The following is a 16413-nucleotide window of genomic DNA, read 5'->3' as shown; positions in this document are numbered from 1 at the left end:
GAATAGACATTTTTCTGAAGAGCAAATACAGATGGCTCAAAAGCACATGAAGAAATGCCCATTTTCATTGGCTTCAAGAGAAATGCAGATCAAGACTACAATGAGATACCACCTCACACCTGTAAGAATGGCTGCTACTAAACAAACAGGAAACTATAAATGTTGGAGAGGATGTGGAGAAACTGGGACACTTATGCACTGCTGGTGGGAATGTAAAATGGTGCAGCCACTATGGAAGACTGTTTGGCAGTTCCTTAGTGTTCTAGTTAGCTAGCTGCTGGAATGCAATATACCAGAAACTGAATGGCTTTCAAAAGGGGGAATTTAATAGGTTGGTAGTTTACAGTTCTAAGGCCAAGAAAATGTTCCCATTAAAGCAAGTCTACAGAAATGTGCAATCTAAGGCATCCAGAGAAAGATATCTTGGTTCAAGAAGGCCGATGATGTTCAGAGTTTCTCTCTCATTTGGAAAGGCATATGGCGAACACAGTCACAGTTTCTCTCTCAGCTAGAAGGTACATGGTGAGCAAGGAGTCATCTGCTAGCTTTCTCTCTTGGCTTCCTATTTCATTAAGCTCCCCAGGAGGCATTTACCTTCTTCATCTCCAAAGGTTGTTGGCTTGTGGGCTCTCTGCTTCTTGTGGCTATGTCGTTCTTCTGTGCTCTCTCTGAAAATCTCATTCTCCAAAATGTTTCCTGTTTTATAGGACTTTAGAAACTAATCAAGATCCACCCAAATGGGTGGAGACATGCATTACCTAATCCAGCTTAACAACCACTCTTGATTAAATCACATCTTCGGGGAGATGATCTAATTAGAGTTTCAAACATACAGTATTGAATAGTGTTTAGAGAAAACAGCTGCCTTTACAAAATGGGATTAGGATTAAAATATGGCCTTTCCAGGGTACAAAAATCATCTCAAACCAGCACACTCAGGAAACTAAATATTGAGTTGCCCCATGACCCAGCAATAACACTACTTGGTATACACCCAGAAGAGTTGAAAGCAACAATACAAACAGACATTTGCACACTGATGTTCACAGCAGCATAATTCACAATCACCAAAAGATGGAAACAAACCAAATGCCCATCAACAGACAAGCGGATCAACAAAATGTGGTATATACATATGATGGAATAGTATGCAGCAGCAAGACAAAATGACATCTTAAAGCACATGACAAGATGGATGAGCCTTGAGGACATAATGCTGAGCAAAATTAGCCAGACCCAAAAGGATAGATACTATGATTTCACTTTTATGACCAGCATAAAGGTATAATCAGAGGTTTATAATATAGAATATAGGAGACTTAGAGATACATAGAAGCTAGAGATGGGTGAATCATCACCTAATGAGGTTGAATTCCAATGTAAGGGAAAAGATGGGAGTGAAGGTGATTCTCTAGTGGGTCTAGAAGTAAAATTACCATATTGGAGATGAACATGATTGAAAGGGACTGTATAGACCTACATGTCACACTGATTCACCTAGAAATATGAATGTTTTCTCATGAGAATTACTTCAAAGATATGATTCTTATATAAAGAGTGTTTAAGTCCAGGGTATAGGGAGAAAACTGCTATTGCATACTATGAGCTATGTTCAAAAGGAAACCATCATCACTACCACAGCAACAGCAGAGGTAAATAATGGGGAGAGGGATAAGAGTCAAGAGGAGGTTTAGATTTCCTATTTGGTGAGGGTGTATTTATTGGTTTTCTGTCTCTTGGGAACAATGAAATTATCTAAAATTGAGAATGTTGATGGACTGTGGACTTTGGGCCTTCTACATGATTCCCAATCAATGTAGGTGGCTGAAGGGTGCACTGATAGAGAAGTAGATTGAGGAACGATGGTATATACTAATGAATGAAGGTTATGCTGCTACAAAAAGGAACAATGTCATGAGGTATGCAACGATGTGGATGAACATATGCGACATTTGGTGAAACAAAATTAGCCAGAAACAAAAGAACAACAATGGTACGGTCGCCTTTAGAAAATTCTTATAAGAAAACAAGGGCCTAGATTGTAAGCATTTAGAGCAGACACATTAAGTCCAGAGTCATGATTAATATTTCTGGATTTTAAGAGGCTGTTTTATATATATATCATGATATTTAGAGATAAGAATGAAGCCAAACAGGTTGAGGTTGAAGTAATTCAGGACATAGGGGTAAAGAAGACAGTATCTATATTTGAGAACCACACATAGTCTTTGAGACCAAGAGAAGAAAGGTTTATTTGATCTGGAACTGAAATTTTTTTTAGTACATAATCTAATTCATACTATCTGCATAGTTCATTTGAACAACTGAAACACAGGAAGCACAGAATAAGAAAGAGGTCATTTAATCCTGTATATATTATTGTAATGCCTGGTAACATTCTAGAATGTATTAAGCAGGTAATCGAAAAGTACTGGCAAAGTCCCCTGAGGGAGGTGAGAAAGAATATGGAACTATTAAACCTTACCATCAGGAATCCCCTGATACTGTGTCAAACTTGAGGGATACCCAAATCAATAGACCATGCCCTCAATCATGGGGCTTACTCCTGTGAAGCTTATGTAGGTAGCAGAGAAGCTTAGACTACCTATAAGCATGGCTAAGAGTTACTTCTGGAGGACCTCTGCTGTTGCTCAGATGTGCCCTCAGTCTCTCTAAGCCTAACTCTGCAAGAGAAATCATTGCCCTCCCCCCTACATGGGACATGACATCCAGGGGTGAAAGCCTCCCTGGTGACGTGGGAGAGGACCCCCAGGGATGAGTCCAAACCTGGCACAGTGGGATCAACAAGTATATCCTGATCAAAACGGGGAAAAGAAGTGTAACTAATAAAGTATCAGTGGCAGAGAGAGTTCAAATAGAGTTGAGAGGCTTCTCTGGAAGATGCTCTTACACAGGCTTCATTTAGACCTTGCTACTTATCATAACCTGCCAAACCCCAACCAGGACCATTCCAGCCAATCCTAAAGAACACCTAGGGCAACATATAAGATTCTACAAGGGTTCCATGCACTAGAGTAACTTTCCAGAAACCTATAACCTCCAGATGGTTCTCTGGTCCAGATAAATCCTGAAACCTAGAGGTCCAGACTCTCCAGAACATCAGATAGTTTCATCTCCCGACCCCATATTAGTGAAAGACCCTTTCAACATAAAAAATTTAGAATGGCCACAGCCCAAACACCCCTAAATAGAGGGATGGAAAGATCAAAGGTGATGGTGGAGTTATACAGAGAAGACAGGACTGAACAAATGAATATGAATGTTGAATCACTAAACTGATATCTCTTTTAGTCTCCAGTATTTTAGAGCAGCTAGAAGTAAAAACCTAAAATTGTGAAACTGTAACCCATGTCAAAGTCTGAAATGTGTTCTACAACTAATTGTGGTGCTGTGCTTTGAAATTTATAGCTTCTTTGTATATATGTTATTTTTCACCAAAAAAGAAGGAAAAAAAGTTGATTGTGATGATAAAATTTAAGCCCTCTAGCCTCCGTATTTAAGCCCTCTAGCCTCCAATATTCTGGAGCAGCTAGAAGGAAAAATCTGAGCGGATCATACAGTAACCCATGGCAAACTGTGGGATCTGTTGTGTAACCACTTGTTGAAGAGTGCTTTGAAAACTATTGCTTTTTTATTTCTTTGCTTTGTATATATGTTATACAATATAATAAAAAAAGTTAAACACACACACAAAAAAAATGATAATTTAAAGTCACTTGCCATTTTTGCGAGAGGTCTTCTGCATTGTCATCGGTTGGCAAGACTGGATAGCTGCTACATCAGAAGAAGCAGAAGAGCTTGTATGATGAGCCTTTACCTTGTCGGCCCAACTGACACCAGTGGGAGCCAGACGAGGGGCAGCCACAGTACCAGGTGAACCCCTATGGAGAAAATAACTGCATTAATAAAGTAAAAATGCTACAATTTAAAATATATTCTTAGCACATATTTGAATTTAAAGTAAACTGTGCATGTATAAAGGTGTGCATACAATTTTATAGAATAACATAAAATTAATATAATTTAGGCAAATATATTAATAAATTTGTCCTGGTCTAATACTTCATTAATTTAGTATATTACAACATATTATAGTGCTTGGAAATACAGAGAAGGGAGTTAGGATAATATACTAGAAGCCCTCATTAGTTGGTTAAAAGGACAATTCAATTAAATGGGGAATATTAAAAATTATGCATAACAAACTTTTTATGTTTAAAATTTTCATGTTTAAATAATATAAATGTGCATTAATTTGTCAACCTGTTGAAATAGGCACTATTAAAACTGTTTTTTTTCTTTGTGTACATTTCTTACATGAGCCACAAACATAATGCCTCATAGACAACAGCAAATGTTGATTTCTGTAGAGTGGAGTGAGAATTTAGTGACACATGCAGCAATCTAACTGCATAATCCTCCTCAACTTTAATATTTTCCCAGATCTTTTGTTGTTCTTCTATCAACTCCTCTTTTTCCAACCACTTTATGTCAATATTTCACCTTTATCCAAACTTTCCAAAATCTTATCTTATTTCCAATAAGATTTCTGTAAAATATTACTAATAACTAATAATTATTAAACAGACAATACTACTTTAAAATCAGAAACCTTCTTAGTTTTCATAGAAACAATGATTTTTTTTCACACATTTTGCTGGTTTATTTAGTATTTAAATTGTGAATTAAAATAATGAAGGTAATTTGCATAAATAGGTTTGGTAACTAGTAACATATTCTGAGTAAGCATATAACTCAACAGTAGGAATAGAAGTAAGGACATATATGAAAGGTAATCTACAAGTCACAATTTTTCATCATGCTGTAAAAAAACTACTTTACAATGATAATGAAGAGTATCAGTTAATCTAAAGACACAGATATTTGGAGATCAGTAAGAGAACATTTACCAAACATGCATTAAAAGGTTCCCATGTAAAATAAACCATGCATCATAAAAAACTCTCACCCAAAGTCCAAAGGAATGTATTACAGAGCAAGTTCCTGAAAAAGCTGCTTGAACATACAAATATTTGTTTTGTTTTGCTTATATATCTTTAATACCCCCCTTGAGATATGAATATTTTAAGATTCCAAAGTCCATGAACGTTCGCTAAAGGCAGTATTATGTAACAACCCCATATGGGAATCTCAACGCAGACGTTTGGCTCTACAGGATAAACATTTAATGACTTTTTGCCAAGTACTAGGTACAATGCTAGTACTTGGTATACAGAAAACACGACAAAGACCTTGTCTTAAAGAAGGTCACGGTGTAAGTGGAAAAAACAGGCATTAAAATATTTCAAGGGGAGTGACATCAACATATGGTGGAGTAGGCAGCTCCAAGATCTTCTCCCTCCACAGAAACATTAAAAAGCAAGAAACTGTCAGAGCCAGTCTTGTCAAAATTCTGGAAAACAATCCAAGGTTTACAACTAAGCAAGCCCTAAATCAAAAAACAGGAAACCTAAAAATGGTGGGAAAGACTAGATGGGTTCACAGTGAATTTTACCAAACTTTCAAAGAAGAAGTAACACCGATATTGCTTAAATTTTCAAAAAACATTTAAGAGGGAATACTTTCCACTTCATTCTATGAAAAGAGCATCACCCTTATACCAAAGCCAGATGAAGACACAACACACAAAAAAGAAAATAACTGATCAATATCTCTTATGAATAAAGATGCAAAAATTTTCAACAAAATGCTAGCAAATCCAATTCAACATCACACTGAAGAATTATATACCATGACTACATAGAATCACTGAAGAATTATATACCATGACTACATAGAATTTATTTCAGGAGTGCAATAGTAGTTCAATTTAAGATCAATATGAGAAGATCATTAACATACACATGAATACAGCATGAAGGACAAAACCCTCAGGATCATCTCAATTGAGGCAGGAAAGGCATTTGACAAAGTTCATCACCCACTCTTGATAAAAACACTCAGAAAACTAGGAATAGAAGGAAACAATCTTAACATGATAAAGGGCATACATGAAAAAGTCACAGCTAACATCATCCTTAACGGTGATAGACTGAAAATGTTCATACTAAGATTAGGAACAAGACAAAGATGATCACTGTCACCATTGTTATCCATGTTGTACTATAAGTGCTGGGTAGAGCAATCAGCAAGAAAAAGAAATAAAGGCATCCAAACTGGAAAGAAAGAAGTAAAAATAACCCTATTTGTAAATGACATGACCCCACATATAGAAAATAACTGAAACATCTACAACAATCAACTAGAGCTTTTATAAATAAGTACAGCAAGACGACAGAGTACAAGAACATATTTAAAAAAACAATGCTGTTTTTCTGTACACTAGCAACAAACAATCTGATGAAAAACTCAAGAAATGAATTCCAATTAAAATAACAACTAAAGCCGCCCTCCTCTCCCCTCTTTCTTTGTCCGCAGGCCCGCCGCGCGGCGTCCACGCCCCGCAGCGGTCGACCCGCCAGCCCTCCTCTCCCCTCTTTCTTTGTCCGCCGGCCCGCCGCGCGGCGCCAACGCCCCACAGCAGCCGACCCGCCCGCCCTCCTCTCCCCTCTTTCTTTGTCCGCCGGTCCGCCGCACGGCGCCCACGCCCTGCAGCAGCCGACACACCCGCCCTCCTCTCCCTTCTACCGCCTTCACCGGCTCATCCGCCACCGGCCTCCACAGCCTTACCACCCTCACCTTTCCTCCTCCAGAACAGCTACTGGGGGAGTGGAGACAATACAGAGCAGCTCCCGGAGCCACGACGGAGATCAAAGGGACGGCGTACCCCATCCTGGAACGGCTGACTGTCTGGGAGAACCAGCTCCGGTGAGATCACCGAGGGGCGCGGGCTTTCCTGGGTGGGACGGCAAGCGGCCGGAGTCCCTCCCTTCGTCCTTCCAAGGCCAGCTGGCAGAATTGGGCAGGCGGTCCCCTTGGGCCGCGGCGGCTGGCGCCCCCACCACACGAGGCCCCCCGGACCAACTGAGAGAGTTCGGTCGGAAATCCCCAGATTGCGGAGAACAGTGACCGGGGGGTCCCTTCCAAACACGTGACTCCCCGGTCCAGCTGGGAACAGTGCACTCTCCCGGGCTGCGACAGCTGGCGCCCTCCCGCCACGCTTGGCAACCCGGCCGACTAGGTAATTCGGCCAAACACTCTCCCGTGCCGCGGTGGCCGGGGACGCTCTCCGCGTTCGGAACCCTGGGCCGGCTGGCACTCTTCCAAGACGCTTCGGCTGCCGAACCTCCCCTACGGCGAGAATTTTCCCGAGTTAAAGGACCCACAGCAACTTTCACTGGTGGAACCCGTAGACAAACGTGTGCCACGAGCGCCACCTACTGGGCAGGATAAGAAAAACAGAACACAGAGATTTCACAGAAAAATCTTTCAACCTGTGGGGTCCAACACCCAGGGAAATCTGACTAAATGCCCAGATGCCAGAAGAAGATAAAGGATCACGCTCAGAAAACTGAAAATATGGCCCAGTCAAAGGAACAAACCAATAGCTCAAATAAGATACAGGAGCTCAAACAACTAATGCTGAATATACGAACAGAAATGGAAAACCTCTTCAAAAACGAAATCGATAAACTGAGGGAGGACATGAAGAAGACATGGGCTGATCAAAAAGAAGAAATTGAAAAACTGAAAAAACAAATCACAGAGCTTATGGAAGTGAAAGATAAAGCAGAAAAGATGGAAAAAACAATGGATACCTACAATGACAGATTTAAAGAGACAGAAGATAGAATTAGTGATTTGGAGGATGGAACATCTGAATTCCAAAAAGAAACAGAAACTATCCGGAAAAGAATGGAAAAATTTGAACACGGTATCAGGGAACTCAAGGACAATGTGAACCGCACAAATATACGTGTTGTGGGCGTCCCAGAAGGAGAAGAGAAGGGAAAAGGAGGAGAAAAACTAATGGAAGAAATTGTCACTGAAAATTTCCCAACTCTTATGAAAGACCTAAAATTACAGATTCAAGAAGTGCAGTGCACCCCAAAGAGATTAGACCCAAATAGGCATTCTCCAAGACACTTACTAGTTAGAATGTCAGAGGTCAAAGAGAAAGAGAGGATCTTGAAAGCAGTGAGAGAGAAGCAATCCATCACATACAAGGGAAACCCAATAAGACTATGTGTAGATTTCTCAGCAGAAACCATGCAAGCTAGAAGACAGTGGGATGATATATTTAAGTTACTAAAAGAGAAAAACTGCCAACCAAGACTCCTATATCCAGCAAAATTGTCCTTCAAAAATGAGGGAGAAATTAAAACATTCTCAGACAAAAAGTCACTGAGAGAATTTGTGACCAAGAGACCAGCTCTGCAAGAAATACTAAAGGGAGCACTAGAGTCAGATACAAAAAGACAGAATAGAGAGGCATGGAGAAGAGTGTAGAAAGAAGGAAAGTCAGATATGATATATATAATACAAAAGGCAAAATGGTAGAGGAAAATATTATCCAAACAGTAATAACTCTAAATGTCAATGGACTGAATTCCCCAATTAAAAGACATAGACTGGCAGAATGGATTAAAAAACAGGATCCTTCTATATGCTGTCTACAGGAAACACATCTTAGACCCAAAGATAAATATACGTTGAAAGTGAAAGGCTGGGAAAAGATATTTCATGCAAATAACAACCAGAAAAGAGCAGGAGTGGCTATACTAATATCCAACAAGTTAGACTTCAAATGTAAAACAGTTAAAAGAGACAAAGAAGGACACTATACACTAATAAAAGGAACAATTAAACAAGAAGACATAACAATCATAAATATTTACGCACCGAACCAGAATACCCCAAAATACGTGAGGAATACACTGCAAACACTGAAAAGGGAAATAGACACATATACCATAATAGTTGGAGACTTCAATTCACCACTCTCATCAATGGACAGAACATCTAGACAGAGGATCAATAAAGAAATAGAGAATCTGAATATTACTATAAATGAGCTAGACTTAACAGACACTTATAGGACATTACATCCCACAACAGCAGGATACACCTTTTTTTCAAGTGCTCATGGATCATTCTCAAAGATAGACCATATGCTGAGTCACAAAGCAAGTCTTAACAAATTTTAAAAGATTGAAATCATACATAACACTTTCTCGGATCATAAAGGAATGAAGTTGGAAATCAATAATAGGCGGAGTGTCAGAAAATTCACAAATACATGGAGGCTCAACAACACACTCTTAAACAACAACTGGGTCAAAGAAGAAATTGCAACAGAAATTAGTAAATACCTAGAGGCGAATGAAAATGAAAACACAACATATCAAAACTTATGGGACGCAGCAAAGGCAGTGCTGAGAGGGAAATTTATTGCCCTAAATGCCTTTATCAGAAAAGAAGAAAAGGCAAAAATGCAGGAATTAACTGTCCACTTGGAAGAACTGGAGAAAGAACAGCAAACTAATCCCAAAGCAATCACAAGGAAAGAAATAACAAAGATTAGAGCAGAAATAAATGAAATTGAAAACATGAAAACAACAGAGAAAATCAATAAGACCAGAAGTTGGTTCTATGAGAAAATCAATAAGATTGATGGGCCCTTAGCAAGATTGACAAAAAGAAGAAGAGAGAGGATGCAAATAAATAAGATCAGAAATGGAAGAGGAGACATAACTACTGACCACACAGAAATAAAGGAGGTAATAACAGGATATTATGAACAACTTTACGCTAATAAATACAACAATTTAGATGAAATGGACGGGTTCCTGGAAAGACATGAACAACCAACTTTGACTCAAGAAGAAATAGATGACCTCAAGAAACCAATCACAAGTAAAGAGATTGAATTAGTCATTCAGAAGCTCCCTAAAAAGCAAAGTCCAGGACCAGACGGCTTCACATGTGAATTCTATCAAACATTCCAGAAAGAATTAGTACCAACTCTCCTCAAACTCTTCGACATAATCGAAGAAGAGGGAAAACTACCTAATTCATTCTATGAAGCCAACATCACCCTCATACCAAAACCAGGCAAAGATATTACAAAAAAAGAAAACTACAGACCAATCTCTCTAATGAATACAGATGCAAAAATCCTCAATAAAATTCTAGCAAATCGTATCCAACAACACATTAAAAGAATTATACATCATGACCAAGTAGGATTCATCCCAGGTATGCAAGGATGGTTCAACATAAGAAAATCAATTAATGTAATACACCATATCAACAAATCAAAGCAGAAAAATCACATGATCATCTCAATTGATGCAGAGAAGGCATTTGACAAGATTCAACATCCTTTCCTGCTGAAAACACTTCAAAAGATAGGAATACAAGGGAACTTCCTTAAAATGATAGAGGGAATATATGAAAAACCCACAGCTAATATTATCCTCAATGGGGAAAAATTGAAAACTTTCCCCCTTAGATCAGGAACAAGACAAGGATGTCCACTATCACCACTATTATTCAACATTGTGTTGGAAGTTCTAGCCAGAGCAATTAGACAAGAAAAAGAAATACAACGCATCAAAATTGGAAAGGAAGAAGTAAAACTATCACTGTTTGCAGACGATATGATACTATACGTAGAAAACCCAGAAAAATCCACAACAAAATTACTAGAGCTAATAAATGAGTACAGCAAAGTAGCAGGTTACAAGATCAACATTCAAAAATCTGTAACTTTTCTATACACTAGTAATGAACAAGCTGAGGGGGAAATCAAGAAACGAATCCCATTTACAATTGCAACTAAAAGAATAAAATACCTAGGAATAAATTTAACCAAAGAGACAAAAAACCTATATAAAGAAAACTACAAAAAACTGCTAAAAAAAAATCACAGAAGACCTAAATAGATGGAAGGGCATACCCTGTTCATGGATTGGAAGACTAAATATAATTAAGATGTCAATCCTACCTAAACTGATCTACAGATTCAATGCAATACCAATCAAAATCCCAACAACTTATTTTTCAGAATTAGAAAAACCAATAAGCAAATTTATCTGGAAGGGCAGGTTGCCCCGAATTGCTAAAAACATCTTGAGGAAAAAAAAACGAAGCTGGAGGTCTCGCGATGCCGGACTTTAAGGCATATTATGAAGCCACAGTGGTCAAAACAGCATGGTATTGGCATAAAGATAGATACATCGACCAATGGAATCGAATAGAGTGCTCAGATATAGACCCTCTCATCTATGGACATTTGATCTTTGATAAGGCAGTCAAGCCAACTCACCTGGGACAGAACAGTCTCTTCAATAAATGGTGCCTAGAGAACTGGATATCCATATGTAAAAGAATGAAAGAAGACCCGTATCTCACACCTTATACAAAAGTTAACTCAAAATGGATCAAAGATCTAAACATTAGGTCTAAGACCATAGAACAGTTAGAGGAAAATGTAGGGAGATATCTTATGACTCTTACAAGTGGAGGCGGTTTTATGGACCTTAAACCTAAAGCAAGAGCACTGAAGAAAGAAAGAAAGAAATGGGAGCTCCTCAAAATTAAACACTTTTGTGCATCAAAGAACTTCATCAAGAAAGTAGAAAGACAGACTACACAATGGGAGACAATATTTGGAAATGACATATCAGATAAAGGTCTAGTATTCACAATTTATAAAGAGATTGTTCAACTCAACAACAAAAAGACAGCCAACCCAATTACAAAATGGGAAAAAGACTTGAACAGACACCTACCAGAAGAGGAAATACGGATGGCGAAGAGGCACATGAAGAGATGCTCAACGTCCCTGGCCATTAGAGAAATGCAAATCAAAACCACAATGAGATATCATCTCACACCCACCAGAATGGCCATTATCAACAAAACAGAAAATGACAAGTGCTGGAGAGGATGCGGAGAAAGAGGCACACTTATCCACTGTTGGTGGGAATGTCAAATGGTGCAACCACTGTGGAAGGCAGTTTGGCAGTTCCTCAAAAAACTGAATATAGAATTGCCATACAACCCAGCAATACCATTGCTAGGTATCTACTCAAAGGACTTAAGGGCAAAGACACAAACGGACATTTGCACACCAATGTTTATAGCAGCGTTATTTACAATTGCAAAGAGATGGAAACAGCCAAAATGTCCATCAACAGAAGAATGGCTAAACAAACTGTGGTATATACATACGATGGAATATTATGCAGCTTTAAGACAAGATAAACTTATGAAGCGTGTAATAACATGGACGGACCTAGAGAATATTATGCTGAGTGAGTCCAGCCAAAAACTAAAGGACAAATACTGTATGGTCCCACTGATGTGAACGGACATTCGAGAACAAACTTTAAATATGTCATTGGTAACAGAGTCCAGCAGGAGTTAGAAATAGGGTAAGATAATGGGTAATTGGAGCTGAAGGGATACAGACTGTGCAACAGGTCTAGATACAAAAACTCAAAAATGGACAGCACAATAATACCTAATTGTAAAGTAATCATGTTAAAACACTGAATGAAGCTGCATCTCAGCTATAGGGCTTTTTTTGTTTTGTTTTGTTTTTTACTATTATTACTACTTTTATTTCTTTTCTCTATATTAACATTTTATATCTTTTTCTGTTGTGTTGCTAGTTCCTCTAAACCAATGCAAATGTACTAAGAAACGATGATCATGCATCTATGTGATGATGTTAAGAATTACTGAGTGCATATGTAGAATGGTATGATTTCTAAATGTTGTGTTAATTTCTTTTTTTTCTTTCCGTTAATAAAAAATAAAATAAAATAACAACTAAAAGAATCAAATACCTAGGAATAAATTAAACCGAGGAGATAGAGAACTTATACACAGAAGACTAGAAAGCATTGCTGAGAAAAGTTAAAGACCTAAATAAGTGGAAGGACATTACAAGTTCCTGGACTGGAAGAATAAATATTAATCTATCAATTCTACCCAATGTGATTTACAGATTCAATGTAATTCTAACAGCCTTCTTTGCAAAAATGGAAAAGCCAATTTTCAAATTTATATGGAAGAGGTAAGGGTTTATGAATAGTCAAAACCATCTTGAAAAAGAACAAAGTTGGAGGACTTGCACTTTCTGATTTTAAAACTTATTACAAAGCTACAAGAATCAAAATAGTGTGCTAACAAAAGGACAGACCTATAGTCCAGAAAAATTGTATGGGGAGTTCAGAAATAAACCCTGATGCCTATGGCCAACTGATTTTTTATAAGGATGCCTAATTAACTCACTGGGGAAAGAAGAGTCTCTTCCTCAAATGGTGCTGGGAGAATTGGACAGGTATACTCAAAAGAATGACGATAGACCTCTACCTCATACCGAATTCAAAAAATTAACTCAAAATGGATCAAAAATCTAAATATAAAAACTAAAACCATAAACTCCCTGGATGAACATACAAGGAAACATTTTTAGGACCCGGTGAGAGAAAATGGTTTCTTAGACTTTACGCCAAAAGTAGGAGCAACAAAAGAAAAAATAGTTAAATAGGACTTCATCAAAATTAAAATTGTTTGTACATCAAAAGACTTTAACAAGAAAGTAAAAATACAACCTACAGAATGGGAGAAAATATTTGGAAACCATACATCTGATAAGATGTATATTAATATCCAGAATATATAAAATACTTCTCAAACTCAACAACAAAAAGACAAACAATCCAATTTAAAAATGGGAAAAAAACACGAATAGACATTTCTGCAGAGAAGACATATAAATGGCGAATAAATACATAATAAAATGCTTAATGTCATTTCATTGTTTTATTTCTTTTCTTTTTTATTTTCTCATTTTTTTCCTTTTTTATTTGTTTTTTTCTTTCTTCTTTTTTCATTTTTTTGTTGCCTAGTATCATTTAGTCATCAGGGAAATGCAAATCAAACCCACAATGAAATACCATTTCATAGCCACTAGTATGGATACTATTGAAAAATAATTGTTGGAGGGGATGTAAAGAAATAGTAACGTTCATACATTGCTGATGGGCAGGCAAAATACCGTAGACACTGTGGAAAACAGTTTCTCAGGAAATATGAAATTACCATACGACCTCATAATCATACTTCTACATATATACAAAAAGAACTGAAAGCAAAGACTTGAACAGATATTTCCACATTGATAATATTTATAACAACCAAAAGTTAGAAGCAATCCAAGAGCCCATCAACAGATGAATGGGTTTAAAAAAAAATGTAGTGTATACATATATACTACACAAAATACATCAGAATAAAATTCTGATGTATGCTCTAACTTGGATCAACCATGAGTGAAGTCAATGCGAAAGAACAAATATTTTATGATCTCATTACATGAAACAAACAGAACATTACAAATTCATAAAGTCAGAAATGAGAATTAGGGGCAGGGTAGGGTGGGGAACAGGAAACTAATATCTAATTGGTTTGGAGATTTTGTTTGGAGTGATAGAAAACTTTTGGCAATGTATGATGGTACTGGAGGTACAACTTTATAAATGCAATTCAAAACAATGAATTGTATATTTGAAAGTGGATAGAATGAGAAATATTAGATTATATATAAGTTACCAGGAAAAAATAATATAGAATTGTACCACATAAAGAGTGAACCCTAATGAAAACTATGAGTTATAATTAATAGTATAATTATAATGCTTCATCAATTGTTACAAAGACACCACACTAATGTAAAAAGTGAATAGAGAGGGTGCACGGGTGGTTCAGTAGTAGACTGTTCTCCTGCCATGCAGGAGACCAAGATTCAATTTCCAGACCAAGCACCCAAAAAAAAAAAAAAATTTAACAGAGAATACTGTATGTCTAAGAGGGGGTTATATGGGAACTCTTAATTTCTGCACAATTTTTCTTTAAACTTACAATTGCATTAATAAAGTTAATTTTCTAAAAAATGGATAGTACTGGTTGGGTCCATCTCACAGCACTATGGAGGGGAAAAACAGGAAAGATGGTAGGAAAGCTCTGTGGTGTTTTCACATGCCTTGACCCATGTCCTACCTGGCTGAGCAATGGTTTTCAATAAGACAACAGCCCACATTCCCCTAAAATAGGATGCAATTATATTAGCAATTCTAAATAATACAATTTATGATATGTATTCAAATATTTTGTTCTGAAAGAAATTAGCAGTTCATAACAGGAATCATTTAGCATGCAATATAGTGACTGGTATTCAGTATGGATCACTAGTTATATTTCCTACTACATTTTCTGTAAATTAAACTTTATTCTTCTGGAACTTCTTAACTTTTTATTTAGACAATTTCAAACATATACATGGATATTTTTATAGTGCAATATCAGTTTTACAATACCATATTGTTCACAGAGAATAATTTTTACTGTAATACAAGTCTTAGTAGGCTTTTATTGAGTTCACCTCACCCAAAATTTAAGCTTCTTCTAGCATTTGATGTTACACTTATTCTATCTGTAGATGGACTTGGAATCACATGACGTCCTGGAGACATCTTCTTTACTTCCCATGCCAATGAAGTTGGTCTGCATATTCAAGACATACAACAGATTAGAGAAAAGGGGAGAACAAACTAATCTTTTCTCTTAGTTATTTGTGGGTGAAAATATAATCAGGTCACAATTTTCCCTAGAGTACTGCTTACCAGAAAGTTACCACAACACCTGTCAGGAATCACAAATGATGTATGGCCCAGGGTTTTCCATCCACTGAAGCATAATAGCACAAGTTTACTTTTTAAAAAGGGTCATGGGGTTACACAGACATGGAGATAAACTTGTGATTTACAAGCTCCATGCTCCAGCTAAAAAAGAATACAATTTTAAAAAGCAATGGTACTAATTCAGGCTACATGTGTTTCATCTCCTGCAAAAGAAAGTTCACTGAGCAGGGATCAAAATAGATGGAAGTTAAATGAAGAATACACCGGAAAATATGAAGTCTCCTCCCTCTTACTCATTCATTAGAGTGGGAGCATAAAGATTTCATTGTCATTTGCTAGGAAAGCTAAGAAATGTAACTTGTATCCTTCTTTTTTTATTGGACCCACAATCAATCAGGTGACAGGATTAAAATCTCTACTAAAATGCCTTTCACAAACAATGACTTCTCTACCCCTGTGCCCTCAGTCAGATCCTCCTCACATCCTTGGGTGTCCCTGCCTTTATTCTCTATTCAATCTAGTCTACACAATTTTAGTAATTTTTTTCTCATTTGTATTTGCTGTTACAAAACAAAAAAATTCAGATAACGAAAAGAAGATAAAAGTTATCCATAATACACTACTCAAAAACAAAGGCACTATTAACCCTCTGGTTCCTGTGAATAGATTATTTTTTCTATGTATGAATACACATATTTAAATATATATATATCATAAATATATTTTCCTTGTAAATCTATATTATTCTACAAGATCATTTTTAATGGTTATATAA

General features: G+C 37.0%; 1 protein-coding gene across 9 annotated transcripts in view; it reads right to left on the bottom strand.

The window, feature by feature from the left end:
* The window catches only part of SCAPER (S-phase cyclin A associated protein in the ER), a 678157-nt gene that overhangs the window by 493014 nt on the left and 168730 nt on the right, over nt 1-16413 (bottom strand). For 8 of the 9 annotated variants that reach the window (XM_077128470.1, XM_077128471.1, XM_077128472.1 and 5 more), the window contains 2 exons: nt 15385-15501; nt 3742-3902 (listed from right to left, as the gene is read on the bottom strand). In XM_077128470.1, coding sequence (XP_076984585.1) covers nt 3742-3902; nt 15385-15501 — 278 coding nt within the window. Of the gene's footprint in view, nt 1-3741; nt 3903-15384; nt 15502-16413 lie in introns of those variants that run through there. The other variant, XM_077128475.1, reaches the window with a different exon arrangement.

Source organism: Tamandua tetradactyla, chromosome 14, assembly GCF_023851605.1.
Source record: "Tamandua tetradactyla isolate mTamTet1 chromosome 14, mTamTet1.pri, whole genome shotgun sequence".
NCBI classification, from domain to species: domain Eukaryota; kingdom Metazoa; phylum Chordata; class Mammalia; order Pilosa; family Myrmecophagidae; genus Tamandua; species Tamandua tetradactyla.
Note: the sequence above shows the minus strand (reverse complement) of the source record. Positions and strands in the feature narration are given on the sequence as shown.